At 40.4% G+C, this 12,794-nt stretch overlaps 1 protein-coding gene across 9 annotated transcripts in view; it reads right to left on the reverse strand.

Moving 5' to 3' along the window:
- Positions 1–12,794, reverse strand: part of MAST2 (microtubule associated serine/threonine kinase 2) — a 199,728-nt gene that overhangs the window by 166,781 nt on the left and 20,153 nt on the right. For 7 of the 9 annotated variants that reach the window (XM_064455190.1, XM_064455188.1, XM_064455191.1 and 4 more), the window contains 2 exons: positions 7,507–7,654; positions 2,889–3,031 (listed from right to left, as the gene is read on the reverse strand). In XM_064455190.1, the coding sequence (XP_064311260.1) occupies positions 2,889–3,031; positions 7,507–7,654 (291 nt within the window). Of the gene's footprint in view, positions 1–2,888; positions 3,032–7,506; positions 7,655–12,794 lie in introns of those variants that run through there. The other 2 variants (XM_064455196.1, XM_064455194.1) reach the window with 2 other exon arrangements.

A 12,794-nucleotide genomic window follows, 5' to 3' on the forward strand; every position in this document is an offset into this window, starting at 1 on the left:
CATCCTTACCCGTACACTTCATACACACTCCCTGCACCCCCAGTTTTTACTGTACTTGGATCTTGAGAGCAGAAAAACACCCACTGAGATGCCCGCAATGATGCTTTATGTCTTCTTTCTCTGATTACTTCCTTGGCTATCTTCAGCATTTCGGTCTTAAGTAGGATGCTCTCCACCAGAATTCAATCTACCAGGGTCAGAGCCACCCATCTTAAGAGTCGAGGATCAACTGAAGGTCATCCTCTGAAATCTGCACATATATTCTGAAGGCAGGCAGATCAGATCAACATCTCTCATTCCACGATGACAGCGCTCAGCATTCAGTCTGCCCTGGCTTCTTTCTCAAGTCAAAGATCTAGTGGAAACTGCTATACAGACACATTAATCTGAACTAACACACATGTACAAGCTGAAATATTCTGTCTAACAATAAATTGGGCTTATGTAGTTTAGCATGTTAGAATTGTTTCTATTTTCAGTTCCTGAGTTTTGCTGGTAAGCAGCCTAGCTATCAGTCTTGTTTCAGAAGCTGCAAACTAATTTCTATAGATTTGCTATTGTTAATTTATCTTTTTGCTTTGCAAATACTTTCAAAGTTAAAAAGAATGCAATTTAAGCGCAGCAAACAATCTATAGGATTAGTAGTGGTTAGAAAGTAAGCAAACACGTTACTGAATGTCAGCAACGCAATTTAGCAAAGGAAAATCCACTGATACCTACAGTGCCAAAAAGAGGGAGCAGAAACAATGCACATAGCTTTGAGTTTTCTGGCTTTCCCATACCACACTCCCACTTTTCTCTAGCTACCCGTCTATTGTATTATAACAAGTAATAAAAGAATTAAATGCTCTAGCAATCAAAGCTGGCATATCAAAATGACACTGTGCATTACTGAACCTACTCATCTCTTAATAGAGCTATTCTTCAAAGGAGATTAATTATACTGGCAAGAGACCTTTTGCTACTCTAATTTGTGAAACATATTTCAATACCACAAGCATATTAAAACAGCTGCAAACATGGAACTAGCTCCAAGATCCCAGGACTCACTACATTTAATTAGACGTTTATCTTGTGACCAGCTATTTAGTCATTGCTTTAGAAGCCCACTTCATATACAAATTCTTGATTTCTAGGCTTAATTAACTGCAACTGTAATTAACATAGAGCCCACCATAAAGTATACAGAGATAGGAAAGCAACCACAAACTTCAGTACCTAACACCATCACAGAGGGACAAATACTGGATTTATAGCTGAATTTCTCTGCTTTGATTAGAAAGCAGAGAATTCTGAATTATTTTAAAATAAGTTATTGGCATAGCGTTTCACATCAGGACATTTGATAGACAGCACAAACACTACCATGACAAACTGAAAACACATCATGTTAGTAATATGCAGAATTGTAACACACAAACACATCTGCAGCTCGATGAATTCTACACAGTTGTTAAGCAACGAATTAGTATTCCAAATTAAATATCTGAGAACTAATGCTTTGTTTTAAAGCAGTTATTTTCATTAACTTAAGCTATGAAGCTTCAAGGCATTTCCTCATCTCTAGAGAACAGGCCTGTATTTTAACGTATTACTTTGTTTAATCCCCATCAGATAAAATCTTAGATGCCAAGTTCGCATGGGCATTTTCCCTTCCTGTTGTAACTGTCAAACTATAACCACTGCTAAGAATAGAAATTTAAGGCAAATGCTGCACAGGCACCAAACTAAGACACAATACAATTAAATCAGAAGAATTTCAATATAGTAGCATGTCTGAAAATGCTATGACTACAAATACTTCATTGAGAAATCAAAAGTAGTGGTAACACAAAAGAACGTCTTTTTGAACTTTAAAGATTTAAGTTTCTTTTCATAGCCTGGTGATGCCAAACTCTCTAGGATCCCCAAAAAAATTATAAGGGCTAACAATCTTAGGGCTATATCCAAGGTACCCTTTTACTTAAGGTGTCATTGCTTCTAAACAGTCTTATAATGTACTATACGTTTACCCAGTTACTTTCAGCTCCATAAAGCAGCGCACACAAAAATTTCCTCATTTTAGTAAAACTTCTAATACAGGCAACTCTATGGAAGTTGGGGAGGGGAGCTTCTAGCTTTGCTTTTAGTCCACTATTTAGCAAGAATTTCTGTTGCACATATGACTGCTCACAAACAACTGTCTTTTCCTACTCTTCTATTTTTCTTCTCTTTGCACTTCAGTGATTTTAGATATTTAGAGGTGATAAGGAACATCTACAAACAAAACGTACATTCCTTTTGATTTGCAGTTCAGTCTTGACTACAGACATTTGAGTTCCTCCCCCACCCCGTACAGAATACTCTCTTCTTAGAAATGCTAATTTAACAGATGCAACATTCTTCAAAAATATGTTCACTTTACCAAAACCTTTTGACAGCAACCACACAGAAGAGCAGATGTCAGTTCCAGCTCTTCAATTCCTTGGACAGTTATCCCTTTCAGCTTCAAACCCCCCCAGCTTTTCTCCTGGGAAACAGGCAGAGGTAGCTACTCAGAAAGCTGTTTTCCAATTAAACTTGTTTTAAACGGTCAAGTTCCCATGCTCACATCAACATAGACTTCCAGTGATATTTGCTGTCAGGTATCAGGAAGCTTAAGCAGCACTGAGGAGCAGCATCCCAAAAAAGAAATTCTTCTTCACACACACATTTTTTTCCTGATTTTTGTCAAAAGCAGGATGAACATATTCTCCTCCTAATTCATCTTCTACCCTAAAAAGTGCCCGCAGGAACAAAATGCTGCATTCACTGAGCAGGAGCATGGAAAGCAAGGTGAAAGCTAAAGCACAAGATCACACCACTTTTTATTTATAGCACAAAATCATCATGAGTATTCCCAGACTCACCAAACCAGCAGTAAGTGAAGGAGCAGATTGTCCTAGGGACTGGTTTCTCATGCGGACCAGGTTTGAGGTATCTCCAGGCGGCTGCCATATCGTCTGTCCCACTCCACTGTGGACACTATTTGATAAGGGAAGTAGCTGTTTTCCTTTAAAAACAAAACCAAAATACTATCAGCTTGTTTTTAAACAAGTTTGAAAGTTCAAAATACAATGCTTAAAACAAATATTGCATGTGTGGAAAAATCACCTAATTTAAAAAAAAAGGCAATTTAAAGGTTTTGGTAGGTTAGAACTTAGCACACTACCTGTGATTTCATTATGTTTGATAACTATTTCCAAAAAATCTAGTTTACATTATGTGGTAATGGGTAAATCCAAAACCTTGTAGAAACAGATTTCTATCACTTCATATCTTTTTATACTCCACACATCTTAAAAAAAGAAATGTTTGCTGCCAATTAAGCAATTTATTGTCCTATAGAAAGGCAATGTTAATGTTGCAAAATCTCTTAAGTATAATTTTAAAAATTCTTATGAAAATGCATTCATAACTGTAAAATATTACCTCTTCTAAATAGCTTGATTATCTAGACATCCCCACTTTCTCCGACTGGTAGAACATTCAGCAGTAGTTTTCATGCAGCTTTGATCAGAATATAGTGTATATTAAAACACTGTTTTGCTTTGAACCATGGATGGATATTTTCTGTCTAAAAAATTTCACTCTTCAGCAATATCATATTACCTTGAAAGCAAAACGTTCTGTAGCTTTCCCAAGTTTCCCTTGTATCTAATTGATTAGTGTAGGTGCTAATCTCCCGTGCTTCATACACAATGAGAAGAGTGGTTCCTATCTCAACAAGTTCACACCATTGTACTTTTAAATGATTGCTGTATTTCCTGCACTAAAGGATCCACTTAATATATTTTTTTTCTAATCAATATAACACTCCCTTTTGAAAAATGCCAAGCAGTAAACTTCCACAATGAGAAAGAACCAAAGTCAAAGTAGGTCATATTTTGACTCCATCAAGCTTGACAGTTTCCTTTTATGTACAATGTCATTCACAAAAAAAAAAAAAAAAAAAGAGAAAGAGAAAGAGAGAGAGAGAGAGAGAGGAAAGATAGTCTTGTGGTTCAAAACACATAAGTGAAAAAGTCTGTAAATCTGGGTTCCATTATTAGCTTCCAGATGACTTCCTCTGTAACTTCGGTCAGTCAACCTCTGTACTTCAGTTTCACCATCTGCAAAATGGGGGTGAATAAGACCTCTTTCTTCCTTAAAATTAGGACTGTGAGACTAAATTAAACACACCCTCTTCCAAGCATGGTGACGATAATTGCATTCAACGTATTATTACATGCTCAGAGAGTACAACAGGAACCACAGGGGACTAAGATATTTGTTGCAATAAGTATCAGGTAGTCGTCTACATCTTTAATCACATACACTGTAGAAAAATACTTTTTTCTTAAAGGCAGCAAGCTATTTTATAAATTCAACTTCGCCTTAGAATTAGATGTGAAATACTACATTCATTACATAAAAGCGGCTACAATATTTGGAAGACTGTCACTTATTGTGATTAGCCAGAATGCTGGGGTGGGTGGGGTGTCTTAGTTTTTTAAATTAAAAAAAAAAAAAACTTGTTTATCTTAATTTTCTGTGAAAGTACACATTAACAGAATGAGTCGAAGTGTATGAGAAGTGAGAGGGCTCAACTTTGGCTAGCAAACACAGACACAGCACATTAGTACCTTTTTCCCAGTCCCACTCAAGCTGCTTACAGCTGTGGACCTGATTTTCATGGTTTGCTCATTTTCAAGATTTTGTGTAAATATGATGACTCCTCTTGTCTGCAGAGATCTAAAACTACAGAAAGGCAAGTCCCTTTACAGAGGGACCTGGACAGGCTGGATTGATGAGCCAAGGCCAACTGTATGAGGTTTAACAAGGCCAAGTGTTGGGTCCTGCACTTTGGTCACAACAACCCCATGCAACACCACAGGCTTGGGGAAGAGTGGCTGGAAAGCTGCCCCACGGCGAAGGACCTGGGGGTGCTGGTTGACAGCCGGCTCAACATGAGCCAGCAGTGTACCCAGGTGGCCAAGAGGGCCAACGGGATCCTGGCTTGTATCAGCAATAGTGTGGCCAGCAGGAGTAGGGAGGTGATAGCGCCCCTGTGCTCAGCACTGGTGAGGCTGAACCTTGAATTCTGTGTTCAGTTTTGGTCCCCTCAGTACAAGGAAGACATGGAGGTGCTGGAGCGTGTCCAGAGAAGGGCAACGAAGCTGGTCAAGGGTCTGAAGAACAAGCCCGATGAGGAACGGCTGAGGGAACTGGGGTCGTTTAGCCAGGAGAAAAGGAGGCTCAGGGGAAACTTTATCACTTTCTACAACTGCCTGAAAGAAGGTTGTAGCAAGGTGGGGGTTGGTCTCTTCTCCCAAGTAACAAGAGATGGGATGAGAGGAAATGGCCTCAAGCTGCACCAGGGGAGTTTTAGATTGGATATGAGGAAAAACTTCTTCATCAGAAGGGTTGTCAAGCATAGGAACAGGCTGCCCAGGGAAGTGGTGGGGTCACCATCCCTGGAGTTACTTAAAAGACATGTAGATGTGGTCCTTGGGGACGTGGTTTAGTGGTGAAGTGGCAATGTTAGGTTTACAGTTGGACTTGATCTTAAAGGTCTTTTCCAACCTATACAATTCTATGTATTCTGTGTAAATTGCTGTATTTATCTCAGTAAAGCACTAACAAAGACATCCTATAATAGCAATTCAAATCATATAATTATCTAACAGTTTGAAATGCCAGTGCTTGAGAGGAAGAGTAACATTTAAATCTCCATAAGATATAGTTATCAACATCTTCTAGTTCCACAAAGTCTCAGTCCAGGAAGAATTCCATCAAGAGTCAAATCTAAGCCAACCAGTTTGCATGCACAATTGTCTATACTCTTTAAACTTATTTGTTTCTGTTGCAAAAATAAGGTAGAATTATTTTCAGGATGGAGACTGAAGATAAAGCCTTTCCCTGCCATGCCTCAAATCCTACATATATTCCAAACACCCACATTTAAAATACATATCTGAACATCTACATTTTCTTTATCTGGTTGGGTCAAACTGATCTTCTTGGGGCTCTTTTCCCCTTCCTGAATCAGTCTACAGTAGATTGAAAAGTCATTAAGATGAAGCAACAAGTTCTGGAGAATATTTTCATTTCAGAACAGAAAATTTACAAGAATGTCATCTCCAAACAGAAAAAATATTTTTAAAAAAGAAACAGAACTTCTCCAGTTTTCCTGCTTCCTCCTATTTACTTTACTTTGCTTACTTCTACTCAAGGGCAAAAAACACAAAACAAAATAAACACCAAAAACTACAGTACTATCTTCAGCCACTATAATCAGTCAACAGCTGCGCAGTTAATAAAATTCTGTTCTCGTCTAGCAATTAGCCTACCTTTGCGAACAAACTTACACGAGCGCATTACCAATGTTTCCATTTTTCAGAAACAAGCTACTTACTACAAATAAAACATTAAGACAAGGCCAAGCCAAAATAAAATGTGTATACTTTATTGCTTATTTAATTTTATTACACCTAGAACCTCAAGCATTAAAATATTTATCTTCTCCAATAAAGGACGGAGGGACCAGGGCTGGGTGTATTTTCACAGTCACTCAAGTCAAGCCCATGCTGCTGCCAAAATGGGTGGTTTCACCCCCTTTCTCTTCCCCTCCCACCTGAGAGTTTCCAGCTCTTCTTGTTCTTGCACTAGCATGCAAATAGGCAAACGGTCAGCCTAATTAGGGAGGAAATGGGCTGCAAGTTAACCCTACATAACAACAGTGGTATTCAGGCAGATCAGCTATTTCATCCTAGACTGGTCATGCAGCTCTGTATGTTCTAATGCCAGCATCACAGACTTTGACACCAACTTTAAGCAATTCTGAAAACATCCTCTAGCCCACATACAAAGTCTCTGAAAACTACTGTGCTTGGCCCGTCATTTTTTGGCTAATTACTAGACTATGCTTGCTCCATGGTTCTACAGTTGACAAACTAAATTCTTTGACAGGGCTAAAGACTGTGTTCACAAGAAAAAAAAAACTTTATACAAACTGAAAAAACATCTGGTTAGTAAACAAGATTTTTACTTTGAATCACAAATGCTTACGGGCTTTTGAAGCCAAAAAGAAACTACATAATAATTTGAACCTGATATAAAAGTCAGCTTCCCAGTAAGAAACAATATGGCAAAGTAGGCAAGCTTACAGTCAGTGCTGACCTTAAAAATGTAAGAATGCATCACTGTGTTGCCTGAAGTCTCACCACTCCCTTCTTTTAACTTCACACATTAAGTCTTAGCTTCTAACTTTTCAGTCTGGGCAACATACAGAATTTCACTTCAAATCCAGTCTCTCACTCTTTTCTACTAATATTTCTTTTTGCATCTTTTTCTTACATAAAATTTTATATGCCCTCCCAACAAGAGGTCACTCTAGTTTTAAACAAATGACTCATCAGTATCTTTTATTACAACTGTTATGCCAACAACTAATACTGCATCTTTAATACTAATGAATTGTCTTGTGGCCTTTACAAAATGGCATACCTGACAAAGAACTTGCCAAACTACCTCTTCGTAGCTTACAGTCATCTTGACTTAGCTGACGATGGAGCTTGGTTTTCCCAGCAGATGAAAAGATGTCAGGATTGCTGAGCTTCCTGCAGCGTAATGGAGTGGACTCTGTTATCATCTCCTGCAGAAAGAAAAACAAGCAGAAGTTTGTTAATGACAGCTACGTGTCTGTTTTCTGAAACATACAATCTCCAAAGCAAGAGACTGTTAAAACAAAAAAAAAAAAAAACCACACACCACCAAACACACCCAAAACAAAAGCCACACCACATATACACAAAACAACCCGCCTAAAATTGTAAATCCCCCTCTTTTGTGCCATATATCTGCGCAGAAAGCACAAGATCCCAGTCAAATATGGTCCTTGAACACTATTGCCGTAAGGAATATCGTTAATAACAGCAGAAAAAGGCAATTATGCTACAGCAGTTATTTGCTCTTACAGTACGTAGCAAAAAAGGCTACTGAAAAATCAGGTTCAGCTCTGATTGAAGCTATTTCCTGCTAAAGCAAAGAGTATTTTATCTGAATTTCTTGAATGTTTATTCCATCCAGCCTGAGTAATATACCTATAAAGAAACTGTTGCAATGTCTAATTGCAACCCAAAACTATTATAAGTTACAGCTCTACTACAAGACTATACGCATCACTAAATAATAATTAGGATAAAGATCATCCATTGTGTAAGGTCTTTGTTGTTACTATAAGCAAAATTAGTTATATATTTGTCAGAAGCACTCCCACACATGTAAATTCCTTTCACAGCATACAGCAAACTTTCAATCAAAGTAGCAGTAGGTAGAACAGTGGCAAGCACAACCACAGTGCTTTCCTCACATACTTAATTGTTCTGGAGGTGTCAAATTCATTTCACACCCAAAGAACTACAAGCATAGCCATCACACACGGATTCGAAGACACTTCCCATTACAGCCTACACAGACGAACTTGTTCAAGTTCTTCCTTCTCTGCAGTAGTGCAACACGTTCCACACGTCTTAATGGATTGCTCCATTTCATTTCAAATGTGTCTCACAAGCTATACAGCAGTTCAGCCATGCTTATCCTCATAAAAATCTCATCTGAGGCAGAAAATGAACTGAAAGGAACACTTTCCCTCCATGATACATCACCATATGGTTTAACATAGTTTTAAATCATGTTTAAATCAAAAATTAATCTACCAGTAGTGGGTTTTAATTACAATTTGAATATTCCAGACCTATTTCTGAAGTCATTAATTCAAATCTATTCAGTCTACAGTGTTATGCCTCAAACTGTCAAATCCAGACCACGACTACTGCATTAAGAACTTCAAGGATTTTTTTATATTTGTGGGGCACAACAAAGGAAGGACACAAATAAGTGGTTTTACATGGAAAAAAACATTGAATCTGGATTTGAAATAGAATCCTTACTTAGCTCTGAGTCACTCATTCTCAACCTTTCTTAGAACCTATCTCCTTTTAATCATGAAATCTTTTGGCACCTCATAATAGTAACTTTGTTATTTGTTTGAGGGACAGGAATGCTTTGCTCTTCATCTGCTTCAGTGGTGCACCTTTCACAGGTTGAGAGGTATTGCGCTGATACAATTTCTCCCGCTGGTTATGGTTAGACATTCAGTCACTGCACTGTCTAAACCAGATCAAGAGAGAGACCTGGGTAACTTAAAGTAGGTCAGTTCACTTACCTAGTTCATCACAAAGCTGCAAACAGTTGTGCTGGTGTAACAGTGGGGAGAGGCATGAAAACAAGTGACCTGGGGTACAGAAAACTGCTTGAGCTGAAACCTGCTTTAATCTTAAGGTTCCTCATACACATCTTGGAGGAAAGAACCTTGCATTTTCATTTGCCTCTGACCTTCTCCACAAAGGTACTGTAGACCTGTTTCCAGCACCATATCCTTCTGTTTTTCTGTCATTTAGAGAGCTGAAAAGACATCTACCACACTTTCTGTTTGTACTCAAGAGTAAGCTACAGCATTTTAAATCACAACATGAGCAGTCCCCCAGCATGCCTCTGAGAGCTGCAGAGCCCAAGGGCAGAAGGTCTTTGCTGTTTTTATTTGGGATGGCAGAATGTGGTTACATATGTATAAATATCTGTAAGTAGACATACAGAAATACACACACACACTTTTAATATGGCCTGTCCTATAAGTCTATAACATCTATAATCGTCATGTGTTTCCAAACTCTGACAGTCCAAAATTACCATACCGAAAAAAAAACCACCCACAAACAACCCACACCACCACGGGCACTACAGTTTACAAGCAGGTTAGTTAAAAATCTCATCCAGCCTACCCTCTCAAACTCCTTATGCTTCAATTCCAACAAATGTTCCCAGGATCCTTCAATAGCTAGCTACTTCCCTGAACTAGTCGTAACTCCGTTGAAATACCCTATATACAGGATGCTACTGGTCATCCCTGCAGTCCATGTACTGCTTGCTTACATAAATCCCTAGAAAAGCCAGCTTTTTTCCCACTCCCACCCTGCATAGGCCATTGCCATGACTGTCTTGTCACCAGTGCATTTAGGTTCCTTGAGGAAGGGGAAACACAGCTCTGCTTGTCAGGCTGATGCAGCAGCTGTAGTTGCTCTTCCACCATGTCCGGCTGAGTTGGGGCAGGGGGAGGGAAAGGGCAGACAGAAGATGGATAACGGGATCAAGTGTAGCCTGATGAATTTTGCAGATGACACCAGATTGAGTGGGGAAGTAGACACTCCAGAAGGGAGAGCTGCCCTGCAGGAAGATCTGGACAGGCTGGAAGAGTGGGCCAGCAAGAACCTTACAAAGTTCAACAATGAGAAGTGTAAGGTCACGCCCCTGGGAAAACATAATCCAGGAGTGCAGCACAGACTGCAATCCACCTGGCTGGAGAGCAGCTCTGTGGAAAGGGACCTGGGGGTCCTGGTGGACAGGAAGGTCAACATAAGCGAACAGTGTGCTGCTGCAGCCAAGAAGCCCAACAGGGGTTGCATCAAAAAGGGCATCGCCAGCAGAGAGAAAGAAGTCATTATCCTGCTCTACTCAGCGCTTGTCAGGCCTCACCTGGAGCACTGTGTACAGTTCTGGTCCCCGCTATACAAAAGGGATGTGGACAGACTGGAAGGGGCCCAGAGAAGGGCCACCAAGATGATCAAAGGACTGGGAAGCCTCCCACACGAGGATAGGCTGGGAGAGCTGGGTTTGTTCAGCCTTGAGAAAAGGAGGCTTCAAGGGGATCTCATCACCGTGTACCAGTACTTAAGGGGTAGCTACAAAGAAGAGGGAGACTCCCTTTTTACAAGGAGTCACGTGGAGAGGACAAGGGGGAGTGGACACAAGTTGCTCTTGGGGAGATTCCAATTGGACACGAGAGGAAAATTTTTCACAGTGAGGACAGTCAACCATTGGAATAATCTCCCCAGGGAAGTAGTTTACTTGGCCACATTGGACACCTTCAAGAGTCATCTGGACAGGGTGCTGGGCCATCTTGTCTAGACTCTGCTCTTCCTAGAAAGGTTGGACAAGATGATCCCTGAGGTCCCTTCCAACCTGTGATTCTGCGAAGACACACAGAGGCTAATGCCAATAGAAGTGGTACCCTGCCCACCTGGCTCCTCCCCAAGCACATCCACACCCAAGACAGAAACAGAATACGCCCCTTTCTTAAACTGCAGCTTTGGGCACCCTCTTTACATCCTGTTCCTCCCATGCAGCACAAATGCCAGAAAAAAGAATGTGGGGAAGGGGACACAAGAAAGAGCATCAGGAAACAGGGATAAGGCTACACAGAATTTCCTTGGCTGCTTCTTTGCTGCTACTTCATTTTCACAACCATCTCACATGTCTTGATGATGGTTTAGTGTGACATCCTTAGCTTGACAGGTACACCTTACCTCACTAACAAATGTCCAATAAGCCCAGTAATTTTACTCCACATCAACAACTAATTTAACATCCAAATCAACAAGAGGAACAAAAATTGGCAGACACAAGAAAAATAGGACTGTCTCTCCGTTTGAGAGAAAAAAACAAGGTATAGTTTTGCCTGCAAAAAATTTCAGCAGAACAATACTGTACAAAAACAATTTTGAGGTTACTGTATTAATAAGAATACCCATCAACCATTAAAATGTCAAGACTGATGTGAAGAAAAGTGTTTTAACTGCAATTCCTAAATGTATGAAGTCAAGGAGGTGAGGGAAAAGGCCGGCTTGGCTGACCAAGGATCACCTTCTAGAAATAAGTAGAAAAAAGAAAGTATATGGCCAGTGGAAGCAAGGTCAGGCAACATGGGAAGACTACAGAGATGCTGTTCGCCACTGTAGGGGGGAAATTTGTGTGGCCAAAGCTCAGCTAGAGTTGAAGCCGGCCAGTACTGTGAGAGACAATAAAAAGGGCGAGGGACAATAAAAAGGGCTTTTTAAAATATGTTAATGGAAAAAGGCAAGCCAAAAATAACATTGGCCCATTACTTGATGAGCACGGTCACCTCACAAACAGGGACAGGGACAAAGCAGACACATTTAATGCTTTCTTCACCTCAGTCTTCAACACCGATGATGGGTTCTGGGACCCCCAGAGCCCTGGGCTAGAAAACCATGACTGTGGGAATGACAAACTCCCAGTCAACCCCAAACTTGTGCAGGACTTGCTGCTCCCCCTGGATCCCTATAAGTCAATGGGGCCTGATGAGATTCATCTGAGGGTACTTAAAGAGCTGGCTGATGTCATAGCAAGACCTCTTCTCAATGATTTTTCAGTGCTCCTGGGAATCTGGAGATGTCCCAGTTGACTGGAAGCTGGAGAACATTGTCCCAGTCTTCAAGAAGGGCAACAGGGATGATCCCAGTAACTAGAGGAGGCCTCTCAGTCTCACTTCTGTACCTGGCAAAATTATGGAGGTGGTTATTCTGGGAGTTACCAAAAAACACCTGAAAGACAATGCAGTCATTGGTCCCAGCCAGCACGGGTTCATGAGGGGAAAGTCCTGCTTAACAAACTTAATTTCCTTCTATGACAAGATGACCCACCTAGTTGACCAAGGGAAGCCAGTTGATGTGGTCTTTTTGGATTTCAGTAAAGCTTTGATACTGTCTCTCACAGTATCCTCCTGGACAAAATGTCCAGCATACAGCTGGATAAACATGTAATGCAACGGGTGGGCAATTAGGTCAGGTCAGGCTCAAAGGGTCACAGTACATCAGGCTGGTGGCCAGTCACTAGCAGGATTCTGCAGGGATCCATCTTAGGGCCAGTACTCTTTA

This window comes from Phalacrocorax carbo, chromosome 6 (assembly GCF_963921805.1).
Source record: "Phalacrocorax carbo chromosome 6, bPhaCar2.1, whole genome shotgun sequence".
Lineage (NCBI taxonomy): Eukaryota > Metazoa > Chordata > Aves > Suliformes > Phalacrocoracidae > Phalacrocorax > Phalacrocorax carbo.